Source organism: Coregonus clupeaformis, chromosome 19 (assembly GCF_020615455.1).
Source record: "Coregonus clupeaformis isolate EN_2021a chromosome 19, ASM2061545v1, whole genome shotgun sequence".
Taxonomy (NCBI): domain Eukaryota; kingdom Metazoa; phylum Chordata; class Actinopteri; order Salmoniformes; family Salmonidae; genus Coregonus; species Coregonus clupeaformis.
This window is the reverse complement of record NC_059210.1, coordinates 5,390,471-5,410,436: the sequence shown is the minus strand read 5'-3', so window position 1 is coordinate 5,410,436 and position 19,966 is coordinate 5,390,471. Positions and strand designations below refer to the sequence as shown.

Genomic DNA, 19,966 nt, shown 5'->3' with positions numbered 1-19,966 from the left:
GGATCTTAAACTGTTGCGCTGCATTATGGGTTTGCTCAATATAGTAATGGAATGGGTAGAAAAACAAATCAAACAGGTTCTTGGGTTTACTCCAGAGTGGCGCAGTGGTCTAAGGCACTGCATCGCAGTGCTAGCTGTGCCACTAGAGATCCTGGTTCGAGTCCAGGCTCTGTCGCAGCCGGCCGCGACCGGGAGACCCATTGACGGCGCACAATTGGTCCAGCGTCGTCCAAGGTAGGGGAGGGTTTGGCCGGCAGGGATGTGGGTTCATTTCCCACGGGGGGCCAGTATGAAAAAAAACAAAAAAATTAACATGTATGCATTCACTAACTGTAAGTCGCTCTGGATAAGAGCGTCTGCTAAATGATTAAAATGTACATGTAAATTCTGCAAGATCTACGTGGATCTGCCAATATGGAGGCGCAATTCAACCTTTTACGATTGCATTTAGAACAAAACACATCCAAATTCCAATCCTCCTCACCAATGTATGTTGGGCCACATACCATTGTAGGGACCTTGCTTTCAATGGGAATGTCTCAATGTCTACCATTCTACCCATTCCAATTCTATGACTGCTAAAGCACTAGCTATGCAGGTTATTTGGAGTACCATGCTGTTGGCTGATGTTTTTAAGGTGGGAAGTTAAAATGGAGGGTTGTTGGGGAGGCTGTGGTGGTGCTTGGCTGTAGCCATGATGTTGTTCCTTTAAAACCACAGAGCTGAGATCATCAGGAAAGCTTCCTATGGTCTTCATGTACCTTAACCCATGTTATTGTCTTCTCATTTTGACGTTTGATTCCATGAAAAAATAACTAAATATACCATGGCCTTTATCCATTAATCCGATATGGAATTTCTAATGGATTCCCATTCCTACATTTCAGTGAAAACAATATGGCGAGACAAAACAATGAGAAACCGAGAGAGTGGATTGTATTTAATAGCACCCCCTTCATTTGTATGAGTGTTTTATGGAATGCTCAGTACAGATGATGCATCTCTACAAATCACCACAGTCAATTTAAATATGCTCCAGCATTCCTGGCTTGAGGCTTGCTGTGCACAATATGAACAAATGCATTTGTCAGGATATAAATTTATGTTTGTATTGTTCCTTCCAGGCATTTCATTTGGTAAGTATTTCAATAAAAGTGTTCCTGTTTGGTGGGTGAAAGCTTTTCCCCTGAGCTTGCGTGTTTACGTTTCTCACCACAGACACACACGCATGCATGCAAGCACGCGCCCACACACACGCACACCAACTGACACAGCTCTCTGTCACCCTGGACGGCGGCCACTGGGCCTCAGCTGGCAAGGCCCGGCATTGGTCACAAGCCTCTGACAGCCCTTTTAAATAGGTCTTTCTTGTAACTGAGAACATTACCAGATGTACTCCCCATATTTCAGCTATGCCCTTGTGTTGGCCGGTTCTGGGAAAAAGAATGTGCCGGTTGGCCTTGCATTAAAGGGTTGGGCTGAGAGTGTTTGTAGTCCCAGATGAGTTGGAAACTGCTGAAGTAAACATGATGGACACGCACAGAAAAAAAACACTTTACCATAGACACTAGACAGGAATGACTCTGCCGTTTCTGGTAGCCACCGTGTCACCTTCTTATCGTTAACATTTAGCCGTGAACTAGCTTGATTAGCATTAGCATGGAGCTAGCCCTCTGATGTGCCCGGCCCAGCTCCCACTGTGACCTCTAGCAGAGACATAGACTGCTTGTCAACACTTCCGGCCTCTGCCAAGGCAATAAACCTTACTTTCGACTCCAGAGCCCTTGACTGCAATATCACCCAGCATCCCAGCCCAGCGCCGGATGATGCAACCTTTCTTTCACCCCTCTTTTCCCACCCAACTAACAACATAGTGGGGCTAGTGTTCCCAGGAAAACAGGTCGCTGACTAAAGTGGAAAGCGTGTGTGTCTGACCCCTGGGGCCTGCTGTGTGTGTCTGCAGGACCAGGCTGCCAAAGACAAGGCCCTCCAGAGCATGGCCACCATGTCCTCTGCCCAGATCATCTCCGCCACCGCCTTTCAGAACAAGATGGCTCTGCAGGGGCTGTCCAGGCCGCCGTACCCCACTGCCGGGGGGGTGAGAAGAGTGCATGGACAAACACACACACACACCCTGTCCTTGGGCAACACTGAGGGTCACATATAGAAGGAGAGGTGGTGTCATGTAGTGTGTGTAATAAAATATGTTTTCTTTTCTCCAGTTTTGGCATGGCGGTCTTCCAGGACAGCCTAGGGGTCCTGAAGAGTAAGTTACAACCCTGTGTGCGTGCCTGCCTGTCTGTCTGTCCTTCTGTTTGTCAAAAGGCATAGGCCTACTTCAATGGAATACATGGAAATCACAATCCGTCAACACTGAATATGACAGAGAAACATCTTAACAAGTTTATTTAAAAAGCACTTTAGTTGATGAAGCTGAGCCCCCAGTGTGTTTAAGCGTCAGCCAATTAGGTGTGTGTGTGTGTGCGAGGGGTCAGGTGGGTGAGGGTGTAATGTGTCTACTGCCTGTCTTGTCTCTCCAGTATTAAGCCCTTTTCCCAGCAGAGTTACGCCATGCAAGCGTCCAGCCTGCCCCCCATAACAGGTGGGTTTTCTCAGCTTCCCTCACATCCCCATGTGTCGACAGATGCTGTCACGGTCTACAAGTGATGAAATACACAAGATACTGATGAAGAGCTCCAACAAAGCTCAGAGAAACAGACAGAATGTAACAACATTTAAAAAAAACTTCTTCTTCACCAGGCTACGAGAGCACGGCAGGCCTGTCCATGTCGCCGGGTACCCCCCCGTGGCAGGGGCGCAGTATCGCCAGCTCCAAGCTTCGCATGCTGGAGTTCTCCGCTTTCCTGGAGCAGCCTCAGGACCCAGAGACCGTGAGTAGTCACTTAGTAGCCCCTCGCCCTGCCTGATAAGCCTCTACATCCATATTAATCTCACGTAGGCTGCGTTGACACAGACAATTAGTGGGAAAAAAATCAGAATTGGGCTGCCTTTTTAAATGCAGCCTTAGTTAATAGGACACTGCAAATTAATAAGCAACATTTCAGTTCTCATCAATGTAAAAGAGTGCGACAAAAAGCTTTAAATAAATATCTATGCTCACTTTCATCCAACAAGCCTTTTTCTAAAGGTGTTACTTCCTTCCTCAGGCCATGACTGCATCTTGACCATGAACTGAAGCAGCGCTCTGATAGTAATCAACATCTCTCTCTCCACTTTGTTTTGCAGTTTAACAAGCACCTGTTTGTGCACATCGGTCAGTCCAACCCCACCTTCAGTGACCCTTACCTGGAGGCAGTGGACATCCGGCAGATCTACGACAAGTTCCCTGAGAAGAAGGGAGGGATGAAGGAGTTGTTTGAGAAGGGGCCGCCCAACGCTTTCTTCCTCGTCAAGTTCTGGGTGAGTCAAAGCAGAATCAAAGCGAGGTGTGTGTTAGAGGCTGCATTGTAGTGTGTGAATGTGTGTGTGCATGCAGGTGTGTGTCTGTGTTCGTGTGTGTGTGTGTGTGTGTGTGTGTGTGTTTTTGTTTAACTATCTTTGTAGGTACCAGAGGATAGTAAAACAAGGAAAATTCAGACAAGTGGGGACAAATTTGCCAGTCCCCACGAGGAAAAATGCTATTTTAGGCTTAGGGTTAGGGTTACAATTAGGGTTAGAATTAAGGTTAGAGGTTACGGTTAGGGTTAGGTTTAGTTTTAGGGTTAGGGGTTAAGGTTAGGCTTAGGGTTAAGGTTAGGGTTAGATTTAGATTTAGGGTTAGGGAAAATAGGATTTTGGATGGGAATTAATTATTTGGTCCCCACAAGGATAGCAATACAAAAGTGTGTGTGTCTTTCTGCTTTCTGAATAGAATCATATAAAGAGAGGTGAAGCAAAGAATCACTCCAATCACAAAAAGGGAGACTATTTGGTATGGTAAAGGTTTTTGTAGCACCTGTCAGCTGTTAATGACCTAAATGTGTTAAAGACCCAATGCAGCCGTTTTTATATCAATATCAAATAATTTCTGAGTAACAATGAAGTACTTTACTGTCAGGGCCAGATGAAGAAATCATAGGCCCTGTGTCATTTATTTTTGTCTGGTACTATATATATACAGTGAGGGAAAAAAGTATTTGATCCCCTGCTGATTTTGTAAGTTTGTACACTGACAAAGAAATGATGAGTCTATCATTTTAATGGTAGGTTTATTTGAACAGTGAGAGACAGAATAACAACAAAAAAATCCAGAAAAACGCATGTCAAAAATGTTATAAATTGATTTGCATTTTAATTAGGGAAATAAGTATTTGACCCCCTCTCAATCAGAAAAATGTCTCGCTCCCAGGTGTTTTTAAAAAAATATATATTTGTAAAAAAATGTCACCTTTATTTAACCAGGTGTCTTTTATACAGGTAACGAGCTGAGATTAGGAGCACACTCTTAAAGGGAGTGCTCCTAATCTCAGTTTGTTACCTGTATAAAAGACACCTGTCCACAGAAGCAATCCATCAATCAGATTCCAAACTCTCCACCATGGCCAAGACCAAAGAGCTCTCCAAGGATGTCAGGGACAAGATTGTAGAACTACACAAGGCTGGAATGGGCTACAAGACCATCGCCAAGCAGCTTGGTGAGAAGGTGACAACAGTTGGTGTGATTATTCGCAAATGGAGGAAACACAAAATAACTGTCAATCTCCCTCGGCCTGGGGCTCCATGCAAGATCTCACCTCGTGGAGTTGCAATGATCATGAGAACGGTGAGGAATCAGCCCAGAACTACACGGGAGGATCTTGTCAATGATCTCAAGGCAGCTGGGACCATAGTCACCAAGAAAACAATTGGTAACACACTACGCCATGAAGGACTGAAATCATGCAGCGCCCGCGAGGTCCCCCTGCTCAAGAAAGCACATATACAGGGCCGTCTGAAGATTGCCAATGAACATCTGAATGATTCAGAGGAGAACTGGGTGAAAGTGTTGTGGTCAGATGAGACCAAAATGGAGCTCTTTGGCATCAACTCAACTCGCCGTGTTTGGAGTAGGAGGAATGCTGCCTATGACCCCAAGAACACCATCCCCACCGTCAAACATGGAGGTGGAAACATTATGCTTTGGGGGTGTTTTTCTGCTAAGGGCACAGGACAACTACACCGCATCAAATGGACGATGGATGGGGCCATGTACCGTCAAATCTTGGGTGAGAACCTCCTTCCCTCAGCCAGGGCATTGAAAATGGGTTGTGGATGGGTATTCCAGCATGACAATGACCCAAAACACACGGCCAAGGCAACAAAGGAGTGGCTCAAGAAGAAGCACATTAAGGTCCTGGAGTGGCCTAGCCAGTCTCCAGACCTTAATCCCATAGAAAATCTGTGGAGGGAGCTGAAGGTTCGAGTTGCCAAACATTCATGACTTGGAGCAGATCTGCAAAGAGGAGTGGGAGAAAATCCCTCCTGAGATGTGTGCAAACCTGGTGGCCAACTACAAGAAACGTCTGACCTCTGTGATTGCCAACAAGGGTTTTGCCACCAAGTACTAAGTCATGTTTTGCAGAGGGGTCAAATACTTATTTCCCTCATTTAAAATGCAAATCAATTTATAACATTTTTTGACATGCGTTTTTCTGGATTTTTTGTTTGTTATTCTGTCTCTCACTGTTCAAATAAACCTACCATTAAAATTATAGACTGATCATTTCTTTGTCAGTGGGGAAACGTACAAAATCAGCAGGGGATCAAATACTTTTTTCCCTCACTGTGTGTGTATATATATATATATATATATATATATATATATATATATATATATATATATATATACACAGTGGGGAGAACAAGTATTTGATACACTGACGATTTTGCAGGTTTTCCTACTTACAAAGCATGTAGAGGTCTGTAATTTTCCAGAAAATCACATTGTATGATTTTTAAGTAATTAATTTGCATTTTATTGCATGACATAAGTATTTGATCACCTACCAACCAGTAAGAATTCCGGCTCTCACAGACCTGTTAGTTTTTCTTTAAGAAGCCCTCCTGTTCTCCACTCATTACCTGTATTAACTGCACCTATTTGAACTCGTTACCTGTATAAAAGACACCTGTCCACACACTCAATCAAACAGACTCCAACCTCTCCACAATGGCCAAGACCAGAGAGCTGTGTAAGGACATCAGGGATAAAATGGTAGACCTGCACAAGACTGGGATGGGCTACAGGACAATAGGCAAGCAGCTTGGTGAGAAGGCAACAACTGTTGGCGCAATTATTAGAAAATGGAAGAAGTTTAAGATGACGGTCAATCACCCTCGGTCTGGGGCTCCATGCAAGATCTCACCTCGTGGGGCATCAATGATCATGAGGAAGGTGGGGGATCAGCCCAGAACTACACGGCAGGACCTGGTCAATGACCTGAAGAGAGCTGGGACCACAGTCTCAAAGAAAACAATTAGTAACACACTACGCTGTCATGGAATAAAATCCTGCAGCGCACGCAAGGTCCCCCTGCTCAAGCCAGCGCATGTCCAGGCCCGTCTGAAGTTTGCCAATGACCATCTGGATGATCCAGAGGAGGAATGGGAGAAGGTCATGTGGTCTGATAAGACAAAAATATAGCTTTTTGGTCTAAACTCCACTCGCCGTGTTTGGAGGAAGAAGAAGGATGAGTACAACCCCAAGAGCACCATCCCAACCGTGAAGCATGGAGGTGGAAACATCATTCTTTGGGGATGCTTTTCTGCAAAGGGGACAGGATGACTGCACCGTATTGAGGGGAGGATGGATGGGGCCATGTATCGCAAGATCTTGGCCAACAACCTCCTTCCCTCAGTAAGAACATTGAAGATGGGTCATGGCTGGGTCTTCCAGCATGACAACGACCCGAAACACACAGCCAGGGCAACTAAGGAGTGGCTCCGTAAGAAGCATCTCAAGGTCCTGGAGTGGCCTAGCCAGTCTCCAGACCTGAAACCAATAGAAAATCTTTGGAGGGAGCTGAAAGTCCGTATTGCCCAGTGACAGCCCCGAAACCTGAAGGATCTGGAGAAGGTCTGTATGGAGGAGTGGGCCAAAATCCCTGCTGCAGTGTGTGCAAACCTGGTCAAGACCTACAAGAAATGTATGATCTCTGTAATTGCAAACAAAGGTTTCTGTACCAAATATTAAGTTCTGCTTTTCTGATGTATCAAATACTTATGTCATGCAATAAAATGCAAATTAATTACTTAAAAATCATACAATGTGATTTTCTGGATTTTTGTTTTAGATTCTGTCTCTCACAGTTGAAGTGTACCTATGATAAAAATTACAGACCTCTACATGCTTTGTAAGTAGGAAAACCTGCAAAATCGGCAGTGTATCAAATACTTGTTCTCCCCACTGTATATAGTGGGCTCCAAAATTACTGGCACCCCTGACTCCAATGCACAAACAATACTTTAATTATATTGTTTATATTTTTTATAGAGAAACTCAAAATACCAACACGTGAGAAATACTGTACTTTATTAATGTGTCAATGGAACCAACCAAAATCATACAATTATTTAATACAAAATAAATGTCACCAAAATCAAGGTTTCATCATTATTGGCACTCCTCATTTAGTACTTAGTCCAACCACCTCTGGCAAGGATAACAGCATGGAGTCTTTTCCTGTAATGTTTGACAAGGTTAAGGAACACATTTGGAGGGATTTTGGCCCATTCCTCTATGCAGATCCTTTCAAGATCCTTCACATTCTTGGGTTTGCGCTTATCAACTGCCCTCTTCAACTCAGCCCACAGATTTTCTATTGGATTGAGGTCCGGCGACTGAGATGGCCATGGCAGAACATTGATTTTGTTGTCACAGAACCATTTCTGTGTGGATCTTGAGGTATGTTCTGGGTCATTGTCTTGTTGGAAAGCACCTACGGCCAAGTCCCAGCCTTCTAGCAGAGGCAACCAGATTGTCAGCCAAAATTGCCTGAGACTTGGTGGAATTCATTATGCCATCAATCTTAACCAGTGCCTCTGGATCTCTGGAATTAAAACAGCCCCAAAACATCACTGACCCACCACCATATTTCACAGTGTGTATGAGATGCCTCTCCTTGAATGCATCTCTGTTTTGACGCCAAACATGCCAATGCTGTATCTGACCAAAACGTTCAATTTTGGTCTCATCTGACCAGAGCACCTTCTTCCAGTCATAATTTAAATGACGGTTGGCAAACTCCAAGCGCTTGCGTCTGTGTCTTGGGGTCAGAAAGGGCTTTCTTCTGGCAACCCTTCCAAAGAGCCTGTGGTTGTGGAGGTGGCGTCTGATGGTGCCTTTTGAATCCTGGTGACCCAAAGACGCCACCAAGGCCTGCAATTCTTTCATAGTGATACTTGGGGATTTTGTTGCTTCTCTCACCATCCTCCTCCCTATCCTGGGGGGCAAAATGCATTTGCGTCCTCTACCCATGAGGTTTTCAACTGTTCCATATCTTTTTATTTTTTTTATAATTGCCCTGCAAGTGCTCAGTGGTATATTCAATCGTTTGTGGATCTTCTTGTAGCCATTACCAGATTTATGAAGGTCTACAACCATCTGTCTCGTTTGAACTGCCAGTTCTTTTGTTTTCTTCTTGGTGTTGAATGACAAAGGGATATTGCATGCGTGTTACCTCATTTTTATACCCTAGTGAAACAGGAAGTGATGTAATGGCTCAATATAGTTCCTTTAAGACTTAGATAAACTTCAATAAGTGGAATTTAAATCCTGGTTTAATTTTGGTAGATGTTATTTACAATAATCTTTAAGGGTGCCATTAATTGTGAAACCTTGATTTGGAGGACATTGATTTTTAATTAAATCAATAAATGATTTTGGTGGGTTCCATTGGAACATTAATATAGTACAGTATTTCTCGCATGTTGGTATTTTGAGTTTCTCTATAAAAAATATAAACAATATAATTCAAGTATTGTTTGTGCATTGGAGTCAGGGGTGCCAGTAATTTTGGAGCCCACTGTATATATATATATATATACACACAAACAGTATATATTACACAGTATATACAGTAAATATTATACATATATATATAATATTTACTGTACATGCTGTGTAATATATATACAGTGAGGGAAAAAAGTATTTGATCCCCTGCTGATTTTGTACGTTTGCCCACTGACAAAGACATGATCAGTCTATAATTTTAATGGTAGGTTTATTTGAACAGTGAGAGACAGAATAACAACAAAACAATCCAGAAAAACGCATGTCAAAAATTTTATAAATTGATTTGCATTTTAATGAGGGAAATAAGTATTTGACCCCTCTGCTAAACATGACTTAGTACTTGGTGGCAAAACCCTTGTTGGCAATCAGAGGTCAGACATTTCTTGTAGTTGGCCACCAGGTTTGCACACATCTCAGGAGGGATTTTGTTCCACTCCTCTTTGCAGATCTTCTCCAAGTCATTAAGGTTTCGAGGCTGACGTTTGGCAACTCGAACCTTCAGCTCCCTCCACAGATTTTCTATGGGATTAAGGTCTGGAGACTGGCTAGGCCACTCCAGGACCTTAATGTGCTTCTTCTTGAGCCACTCCTTTGTTGCCTTGGCCGTGTGTTTTTGGTCATTGTCATGCTGGAATACCCATCCATGACCCATTTTCAATGCCCTGGCTAAGGGAAGGAGGTTCTCACCCAAGATTTGACAGTACATGGCCCCGTCCATCGTCCCTTTGATGCAGTGAAGTTGACCTGTCCCCTTAGCAGAAAAACACCCCCAAAGCATAATGTTTCCACCTCCATGTTTGACGGTGGGGATGGTGTTCTTGGCGTCATAGGCAGCATTCCTCCTCCTTCAAACACAGCGAGTTGAGTTGATGCCAAAGAGCTCGATTTTGGTCTCATCTGACCACAACACTTTAACCCAGTTCTCCTCTGAATCATTCAGATGTTCATTGGCAAACTTCAGACGGCCCTGTATATGTGCTTTCTTGAGCAGGGGGACCTTGCGGGCGCTGCAGAATTTCAGTCCTTCACGGCGTAGTGTGTTACCAATTGTTTTCTTGGTGACTATGGTCCCAGCTGCCTTGAGATCATTGACAAGATCCTCCCGTGTAGTTCTGGGCTGATTCCTCACCGTTCTCATGATCATTGCAACTCCACGAGGTGAGATCTTGCATGGAGCCCCAGGCCGAGGGAGATTGACAGTTCTTTTGTGTTTCTTCCATTTGCGAATAATCACACCAACTGTTGTCACCTTCTCACCAAGCTGCTTGGCGATGGTCTTGTAGCCCATTCCAGCCTTGTGTAGATCTACAATCTTGTCCCTGACATCCTTGGAGAGCTCTTTGGTCTTGGCCATGGTGGAGAGTTTGGAATCTGATTGATGGATTGCTTCTGTGGACAGGTGTCTTTTATACAGGTAACAAGCTGAGATTAGGAGCACTCCCTTTAAGAGTGTGCTCCTAATCTCAGCTCGTTACCTGTATAAAAGACACCTGGGAGCCAGAAATCTTTCTGATTGAGAGGGGGTCAAATACTTATTTCCCTCATTAAAATGCAAATCAATTTATAACATTTTTGACATGCGTTTTTCTGGATTTTTTTGTTGTTATTCTGTCTCTCACTGTTCAAATAAACCTACCATTAAAATTATAGACTGATCATTTCTTTGTCAGTGGGCAAACGTGCAAAAGGGCAGCAGGGGATCAAATACTTTTTTCCCTCACTGTGTATATATATATATAATATTTATTGTATATACTGTGTAATATATACTGTTTGTATATTTTTTTATTCTTTTTATTTTGTATTTTTTTGCTGCCTCTTGGGCCTCCCACGGGCCTGGGCTTCTGCCCCGGTAAGCCCCTGCATTAAGCCGGCCCTGCTTACTGTAATAGATTTCCATTACAATTGACAAAAATAGCTTTTTAGCTAAATACTATTTCTTAAGCAAGCATTTTGCTAGGACTGTCTGGGAGTGGTCTGAGTGGGGAGGGGAAAACTGAAAACTAGCAATTTACCGCATGGTGATGTCACCATGGAAAGCCGCAACTCCCACCCATGCAAATCTGCTGATTAGAAGGTCCTGCGTAGATTGTATTTTCAACCAGGAACTATCAGGAAATAACACTGATTTAAAAAAAAAATCCACTTTTACAGCGTTAGTTTCATAAGGTGTTGTACAATATGATATAAAACACAGGAAAAACAGACTTTTGACAGCACTGGGCCTTTAACTGTGTTAGGATATCTTTAGCACTGGAGCTAAAGGAATTTATTAGCGATTTCTGTTTGAAACTAATTAAAAGTAATCTATTAAGACCTGGCTGTTTTCTGCCCGTGGGTATAGAGGGCACATTGTAGTGTGTGTGTGTGTGTGTGTGTGTGACGGCAGCCTTGGGCAGGAGAGTGGCAGGGCTGCTCTTTTACTGGAGAAATCTGAGCCTGGGCACCTGTCCACTCGCTATTAGGCTGAACCCACCCCACACGCATCCACTTATTTATAGATTTCCCCCCAACCAAGAGAGAGGGAATGTACAGAGTGTAGGGGATAGGGAGAGAAAGTCCTCTGTAGCTCAATTGGTAGAGCACGGCGCTAGGTAGCGCCAGGGTAGTGGGTTCGATCCCCGGGACCGCCCATATGTAAAAATGTATGCACACATGACTGTAAGTCGCTTTGGATAAAAGCGTCTGCTAAATGGCATATTATATTATTATTATTATAGAAAGGAGAAGGGGGGGGGTGTAAGAGAGGGAGAGCTTGTGAGAGAGAGTGAGAGAGATTGAATCCACTGTGTCCATCTCCTCTGACCACTTCTTTGCTCTGAATGTGCATAACTTGCTTCAGAAACACTATTTATACACGCTATATTCTACAGAATGAAGATTTTCAGAGCATGATTATCATGTTTCGAGTCACACCTTTACATCCCAACTCTACATTCCCAAAGATAGAATGTGCCCCCTAACGATCTCTCCCCCCAGTTGGCTTGTACATGAGGTGTTAGTCACCCTCACATGCTTCTCTCTGAGGCGTTATTTATTGTTGAGAGAGATAAAAGACATTGGAAAGTGACACCCATATCAAGCAGCCATCTCCACCCCTTGGAAGAAGCAGCTGCTGAGAGCCATGGCATTTGATGCAGGGGTAATGGGAAGGAGGGAGCAAGGGACCCAGCCGTATATCATGAAAGTGGGAGAGAAAGAGAAAGGGGAATGTGTCCAACAAGCCATTCATCAGGGCAGCCTCTTACTTCCTTTCATTGCCCTGTTGGGCTCGAGCACCCATGATATATACAGCTAGCTCAGACTGACTGGAGAAAACAAGCCCATATGACTGCTGCTAGCACCAGATACATCACCACATCATATTATAGTAGGTCCGATTGTCCTAAGGGGCTCTCTAACCCTCATGGCACCCATGACAAAACACACAGACAAACAAATAAACAACCATCCATGCATCCAGCCAGCCAGCCACCCGGATCATGACTTGGGGGTGTCCTGAGGCTCCGGCTGGTTGTCATGGCGACGGTGACAGGCTGCTGGCCCATCTCCAAAGCTATGGCATTCTAGATTGAATTTCCAGCTCCACGGCCGGCCCAGCCTGCTCCCCGCAGCGCCCATGGCCCTGTCCTAACGGATTGTCTCGCGCCTTTGAAGTGCCCGGAGAATCCGATTTGAGACGGCCCTTGTAAATTGTTACACAGGAGCCCGGCCTGGCTGATCTAATCAGCCAATTGTGGGCTGTTGATTGTAATTGGATGAATTCCCTCGCAGGCCGTTAAGGAAGGGGGGAGCGCGGGTTCTGGGAGGGTCACTGAGCCCCGGGGATGAAGACAAATGAGAGAATTACAGGAGCAAGGGATGAAGACGAGGAGCGGGGCGATGAAGAGAGGCTGAGCGCTGTATTAATGGCCCATTAGGAGACAAGAGCCTGAGAGGGGAAAAGGTAAAGCCCTCTCAATGTCTGTCTGTCCTTATCTACCATGACAGAGATGACACCTCATCTAGATGTAAAATCAGATCTAGGATCAGATTACCCTGACCCAGATCCTTCCCTTAACCGTTAGGGTGGATGAAAATATGTCTGACCCAGTATCAGTGACTAGGGGCAGATTCTACTTTCTCAGACAGACAAGAGCTTGGATGCACCTGACGGAGAGAGAGGCCCAGACAGGACTAACGCCACAGCTAGACACACAGCATCTTGGGAATGCAGCGGCTGGATTGGCAGCCTAAGCTAAGTCAACACAGGCAACAGCAATAGATGCTGCTTGGCTTTGCAGAGATTCAGTCGCAGGCTTTGTTGAGCCGTCACACTGGGGTAATACGTTTTGGAAAGCCAACTAAGACACACACACAAACATACACACACTTGTTCCCTGCTCCTTGAAATGAAGTCTATTAAGAAGAACCTGGCATTACTGAAAGAAAGCTTGATGTATTACGACTGAAATAACATACAGGTTTCTCTTCAGATTTTTGATTGAACTGTCCGGAACTAAAAAGGTCTCTCCTCTTAAAGACTGGCAGGTTGCAGGTTGTTTGAACAATGCCTTATCGTATTGGTAAGACTGACAGGTTGTGTGTGGCCTGTGTGGACCTCCTCCTGTTTCAAAAAAAGGGGGAGGGACTGGCAGATTGTTGTTGACCGTGTGTGTGGTTCCTCTCTCTGCAGGCTGATCTGTTGTTGTTGACTGTGTGGTTCCTCTCTCTGCAGGCTGATCTGTTGTTGTTGACTGTGTGGTTCCTCTCTCTGCAGGCTGATCTGTTGTTGTTGACTGTGTGGTTCCTCTCTCTGCAGGCTGATCTGTTGTTGTTGACTGTGTGGTTCCTCTCTCTGCAGGCTGATCTGTTGTTGTTGACTGTGTGGTTCCTCTCTCTGCAGGCTGATCTGTTGTTGTTGACTGTGTGGTTCCTCTCTCTGCAGGCTGATCTGTTGTTGTTGACTGTGTGGTTCCTCTCTCTGCAGGCTGATCTGTTGTTGTTGACTGTGTGGTTCCTCTCTCTGCAGGCTGATCTGTTGTTGTTGACTGTGTGGTTCCTCACTCTGCAAGCTGATCTGTTGTTGTTGACTGTGTGGTTCCATTCTCTCTGTGCAGGCTGATCTGAGTGCCAACCTGCAGGACGACAGCAGTTTCTTCTACGGCGTGTCCAGTCAGTACGAGAGCTCTGAGAACATGATCATCACCTCCTCCACCAAAGTCTGCTCCTTCGGAAAGCAGGTGGTCGAGAAAGTAGAGGTGAGCGAAAAACAACGGATTGCTCCAGGTCTATGAATATGAATAGAGATATAGTAAATATACATACAGTATACACTGAGTGTGCAAAACATTAGGAACATCTTCCTAATATTGAGTTGCACCCCCTTTTGCCCTCAGAACAGACTCAATTTGTCGGGCATGGACTCTACAAGGTGTCGAAAGCGTTCCACAGGGATGCTGGCCCATGCTGACTCCAATGCTTCCCACAGTTGTGTCAAGTGCGCCTGGCACCTACTACCATACCCCGTTCAAAGGCACTTAAATCTTTTGTCTTGCCCATTCACCACCCAAAGGAGGCGACTCCAGGATGCTGACCTTCTAGGCAGAGTTGCAAAGAAAAAGCCATATCTCAGACTGGCCATTAAAAATAAAAGATTAAGATGGGCAGTCTGAGATATGGCTTTTTCTTTGTAACTCTGCCTAGAAGGTCAGCATCCCTGACTCGCCTCTTCACTGTTGACATTGAGACTGGTGTTTTGTAGGTACTATTTAATGAAGCTGCCAGTTGAGGACCTGTGAGGCGTCTGTTTCTCAAACTAGACACTAATGTATTTGTCCTCTTGCTCAGTTGTGCACCGGGGCCTCCCACTCCTCTTTCTATTCTGGTTAGAGCCAGTTTGTGCTGTTCTGTGACGGGAGTAGTACACAGCGTTGTACGAGATCTTCAGTTTCTTGGCAATTTCTCGCATGGAATAGCCTTCATTTCTCAGAACAAGAATAGACTGACGAGTTTCAGAAGACAATTATTTGTTTCTAGCCATTTTGAGCCTGTAATCGAACCCACAATTGCTGATGCTCCAGATACTCAACTAGTCTCAAGAAGGCCAGTTTTATTGCTTCTTTAAGCAGCACAACAGTTTTCAGCTGTGCTAACATAAATGATCAATTAGCCTTTTAAAATGATAAACTTGGATTAGCAAACACAACGTGCCATTGGAACACAGGACTGATGGTTGCTGATAATGGGCCTCTGTATGCCTATGTAGATATTCCATTAAAAATCAGCCGTTTCCAGCTACAATAGCCATTTACAACATTAACAATGTCTACACTGTATTTCTGATCAATTTGATGTTATTTTAATGGACAAATAAATTGCTTTTCTTTCGAAAACAAGGACATTTCTAAGTGACCCCAAACTTTTGAACGGTAGTTTAGGTTTACAGTAGATAAATAAACAGAAATGGATATGGATTATGTCGAGATGATGGTCAACCAAGCTTTGTGTACAGTCCAGGATTGGCATAAAAATCTATGTTTTAGACCTGCTATCTCAACATTTGAGATCATGACTGTTCATGACCGTGATGATTACCACTCTGAGAATAAATGAATAACCCAACCAGTGGTTGGGATGGATTCAACTCACTACTCAACCATCTGTGGTCTAGAACAGACGGCCACAAGACACCACTTACACTCCTCCTCACCCTGACTCATTGGTCACGTCCCAAATGGCACCCTATTCCCTATGTAGTGCACTACTTTTGATCAGAGCCTTATGGGCCATGAACTATAATATAATGACATTCAACAGGGACATCAATTTGATTATGGTAGCCATTACCTACAGTATATGTTTAGTGCTATAGCTATCTTGCCATATATCAGGTAAATTATAAATGTATTACCTTGACTTTCATCTATGAAATAATATAATGTATTTTCAGTGTGACCATCTCTTGATATATTACACATACAGGTAAAAGTCAGTAAATTAGAATATTTTGAAAAACTTGATTTATTTCAGTAATTGCATTCAAAAGGTGTAACTTGTACATTATATTTATTCATTGCACACAGACTGATGCATTCAAATGTTTATTTCATTTAATTTTGATGATTTGAAGTGGCAACAAATGAAAATCCAAAATTCCGTGTGTCACAAAATTAGAATATTACTTAAGGCTAATACAAAAAAGGGATTTTTTAGAAATGTTGGCCAACTGAAAAGTATGAAAATGAAAAATATGAGCATGTACAATACTCAATACTTGGTTGGAGCTCCTTTTGCCTCAATTACTGCATTAATGCGGCGTGGCATGGAGTCGATGAGTTTCTGGCACTGCTCAGGTGTTATGAGAGCCCAGGTTGCTCTGATAGTGGCCTTCAACTCTTCTGCGTTGTTGGGTCTGGCATTCTGCATCTTCCTTTTCACAATACCCCACAGATTTTCTATGGGGCTAAGGTCAGGGAGTTGGCTGGCCAATTTAGAACAGAAATACCATGGTCCGTAAACCAGGCACGGGTAGATTTTGCGCTGTGTGCAGGCGCCAAGTCCTGTTGGAACCTGAAATCTCCATCTCCATAGAGCAGGTCAGCAGCAGGAAGCATGAAGTGCTCTAAAACTTGCTGGTAGACGGCTGCGTTGACCCTGGATCTCAGGAAACAGAGTGGACCGACACCAGCAGATGACATGGCACCCCAAACCATCACTGATGGTGGAAACTTTACACTAGACTTCAGGCAACGTGGATCCTGTGCCTCTCCTGTCTTCCTCCAGACTCTGGGACCTCGATTTCCAAAGGAAATGCAAAATTTGCTTTCGTCAGAAAACATGACTTTAGACCACTCAGCAGCAGTCCAGCTCTTTTTTTCCCTTAGCCCAGGTGAGACGGCTTTTCGCGCTGTTTCTTGGTCAACAGTGGCTTGACACGAGGTATGCGGCAGTTGAAACCCATGTCTTTCAAGCGTCTCTTGGTGGTGGATCTTGAAGCCCTGACTCCAGCAGCTGTCCACTCCTTGTGAATCTCCCCCACATTTTTGAATGGGTTTTTTTCACAATCTTGACTAGGGCGCGGTGATCCCTATCGCTTGTACACTTTTTCTGACCACAGTTTTTCCTTCCCTTTGCCTCTCTATTAATGTGTTTGGACACAGAGCTCTGAGAACAGCCAGCCTCTTCTGCAATAACCTTTTGTGTCTTTCCCTCCTTGTGCAATGTGTCGATGGTCGCCTTTTGGACAGCTGTCAAATCTGAAGTCTTCCCCATGTTTGTGTAGGCTTCAGAACTGGACTGAGAGACCATTTAAAGCCCTTTTGCAGGTGTTTTGAGTTAATCAGCTGATTAGTTTGTGGCACCAGGTGTCTTCAAAATGTAACCCTTACACAATATTCTAATTTTGTGACACACAGAATTTTGGATTTTCATTTGTTGCCACTTCAAATCATCAAAATTAAATGAAATAAACATTTGAATGCATCAGTCTGTGTGCAATGAATAAATATAATGTACAAGTTACACCTTTTGAATGCAATTACTGAAATAAATCAAGTTTTTCAAAATATTCTAATTTACTGACTTTTACCTGTATATCATATTTTGGATATATTGTGTCTCCCCAGACAGAATATGCGCGGTTTGAGAATGGGCGGTATGTGTTCAGAATCCACCGTTCCCCACTGTGTGAATACATGATCAACTTCATCCACAAGCTCAAACACCTGCCGGAGAAGTACATGATGAACAGTGTACTGGAGAACTTCACCATCCTACAGGTACACAAGCACATGAACGCACACACACACACACGCACATTCTAAATATTTTATTTTAATCCACAAATCATAATTCATACAATAAGGATTCAAACATTTCTGGAGAGGGATAGCTGGACACATAGGGAAACAGATAGCCAGTGGTGGAAAAAGTACCCAATTGTCATACTTGAGTAAAAGTAAAGATACCTTCATAGAAAATGACTCAAGTAAAAGTGAAAGTACCCCAGTAAAGTACTACTTGAGTAAAAGTCTAAAAGTATTTGGTTTTAAATATATACTGAACAAAAATATTAACGCAACATGCAACAATTTCTAAGATTTTACTGAGTTACAGTTAATATAAGGAAATTAGTCAATTGAAATAAATTAATTAGGCCCTAATCTATGGATTTCACATGACTGGGAATACAGATATGCATCTGTTGGTCACAGATAACTTTTTTAAAAAGGTAGAGGCGTGGATCAGAAAACCAGTCAATATCTGGTGTGACCACAATTTGCCTCATGCATCCCAAACGAGCTCAATGGGTGAGTATGCAGGTCGTGGAAGAACTGGGACATTTTCAGCTTCCAGGAACTGTGTACGCACCCTCAGGGGTGCGTGCTCAGTCCCCTCCTGTACTCTCTGTTCACCCATGACTGCATGGCCAGGCACGACTCCAACACCATCATTAAGTTTGCCGACAACACAACAGTGGTAGGCCTGATCACCGACAACGATGAGACAGCCTATAGGGAGGAGGTCAGAGATCTGGCCGTGTGGTGCCAGGACAACAACCTCTCCCTCAACGTGACCAAGACAAAGGAGATGATTGTGGACTACAGGAAAAAAAGAGGACTGAGCACGCCCCCATTCTCATCGACGGGGCTGTAGTGGAACAGGTTGAGAGCTTCAAGTTCCTTGGTGTCCACATCACCAACGAACTATCATGGTCCAAACACACCAAGACAGTCGTGAAGAGGGCACGACAAAGCCTATTCCCCCTCAGGAGACTAAAAAGATTTGGCATGGGTCCTCAGATCCTCAAAAATTCTACAGCTGCACCATCGAGAGCATCCTGACTGGTTGCATCACCGCCTGGTATGGCAACTGCTTGGCCTCTGACCGCAAGGCACTACAGAGGGTAGTGCGTACGGCCCAGTACATCACTGGGGCAAAGCTCCCTGCCATCCAGGACCTCTATACCAGGCGGTGTCAGAGGAAGGCCCTCAAAATTGTCAAAGACTCCAGCCACCCTAGTCATCGACTGTTCTCTCTGCTACCGCACGGCAAGCGGTACCGGAGTGCCAAGTCTAGGTCCAAAAGACTTCTCAACAGCTTCTACCCCAAGCCATAAGACTCCTGAACAGCTAATCATGGCTACCCGGACTATTTGCACTGCCCCCACCCCATCCTTTTTACGCTGCTGCTACTCTGTTAAGTATTTATGCATAGTCACTTTAACTCTACCCACATGTACATATTACCTCAACTACCTCAACTAGCCGGTGCCCCGCACATTGACTCTGCAACGGTACCCCCCTGTATATATAGCCTCCCTACTGTCACTTTATTTTACTGTATATATAGCCTCCCTACTGTCACTTTATTTTACTTCTGCTCTTTTTTTCTCAACACTTTTTTTGTTGTTGTTTTATTCTTACTTTTTTTGTTTAAAATAAATGCACTGTTGGTTAAGGGCTGTAAGTAAGCATTTCACTGTAATGTCTGCACCTGTTGTATTCGGCGCATGTGACCAATAAAATTTGATTTGATTTGATTTGCGACATGGGGCCGTGCATTATCATGCTGAAACATGAGGTGATGGCGGCGGATGAATGGCACGACAATGGGCCTCATGATCTCGTCACGGTACAGTGGGGGAAAAAAATATTTAGTCAGCCACCAATTGTGCAAGTTCTCCCACTTAAAAAGATGAGAGAGGCCTGTAATTTTCATCATAGGTACACGTCAACTATGACAGACAAAATGAGAAAAGAAAATCCAGAAAATCACATTGTAGGATTTTTAATGAATTTATTTGCAAATTATGGTGGAAAATAAGTATTTGGTCAATAACAAAAGTTTCTCAATACTTTGTTATATACTCTTTGTTGGCAATGACACAGGTCAAACGTTTTCTGTAAGTCTTCACAAGGTTTTCACACACTGTTGCTGGTATTTTGTCCCATTCCTCCATGCAGATCTCCTCTAGAGCAGTGATGTTTT

The 19,966-nt window shown here is 43.9% G+C and overlaps 1 protein-coding gene across 4 annotated transcripts in view; it reads left to right on the top strand.

Annotated features, from left to right (window-relative positions):
* The window catches only part of LOC121531731 (transcriptional enhancer factor TEF-3-like), a 45,048-nt gene that overhangs the window by 11,838 nt on the left and 13,244 nt on the right, over positions 1-19,966 (top strand). For 2 of the 4 annotated variants that reach the window (XM_041837137.2, XM_041837136.2), the window contains exons 5-12: positions 1,125-1,136; positions 1,964-2,098; positions 2,223-2,266; positions 2,541-2,602; positions 2,761-2,891; positions 3,247-3,420; positions 14,095-14,235; positions 17,602-17,754. In XM_041837137.2, the coding sequence (XP_041693071.1) occupies positions 1,125-1,136; positions 1,964-2,098; positions 2,223-2,266; positions 2,541-2,602; positions 2,761-2,891; positions 3,247-3,420; positions 14,095-14,235; positions 17,602-17,754 (852 nt within the window). The remainder of the gene's footprint in view (positions 1-1,124; positions 1,137-1,963; positions 2,099-2,222; positions 2,267-2,540; positions 2,603-2,760; positions 2,892-3,246; positions 3,421-14,094; positions 14,236-17,601; positions 17,755-19,966) is intronic. The other 2 variants (XM_041837139.2, XM_041837138.2) reach the window with 1 other exon arrangement.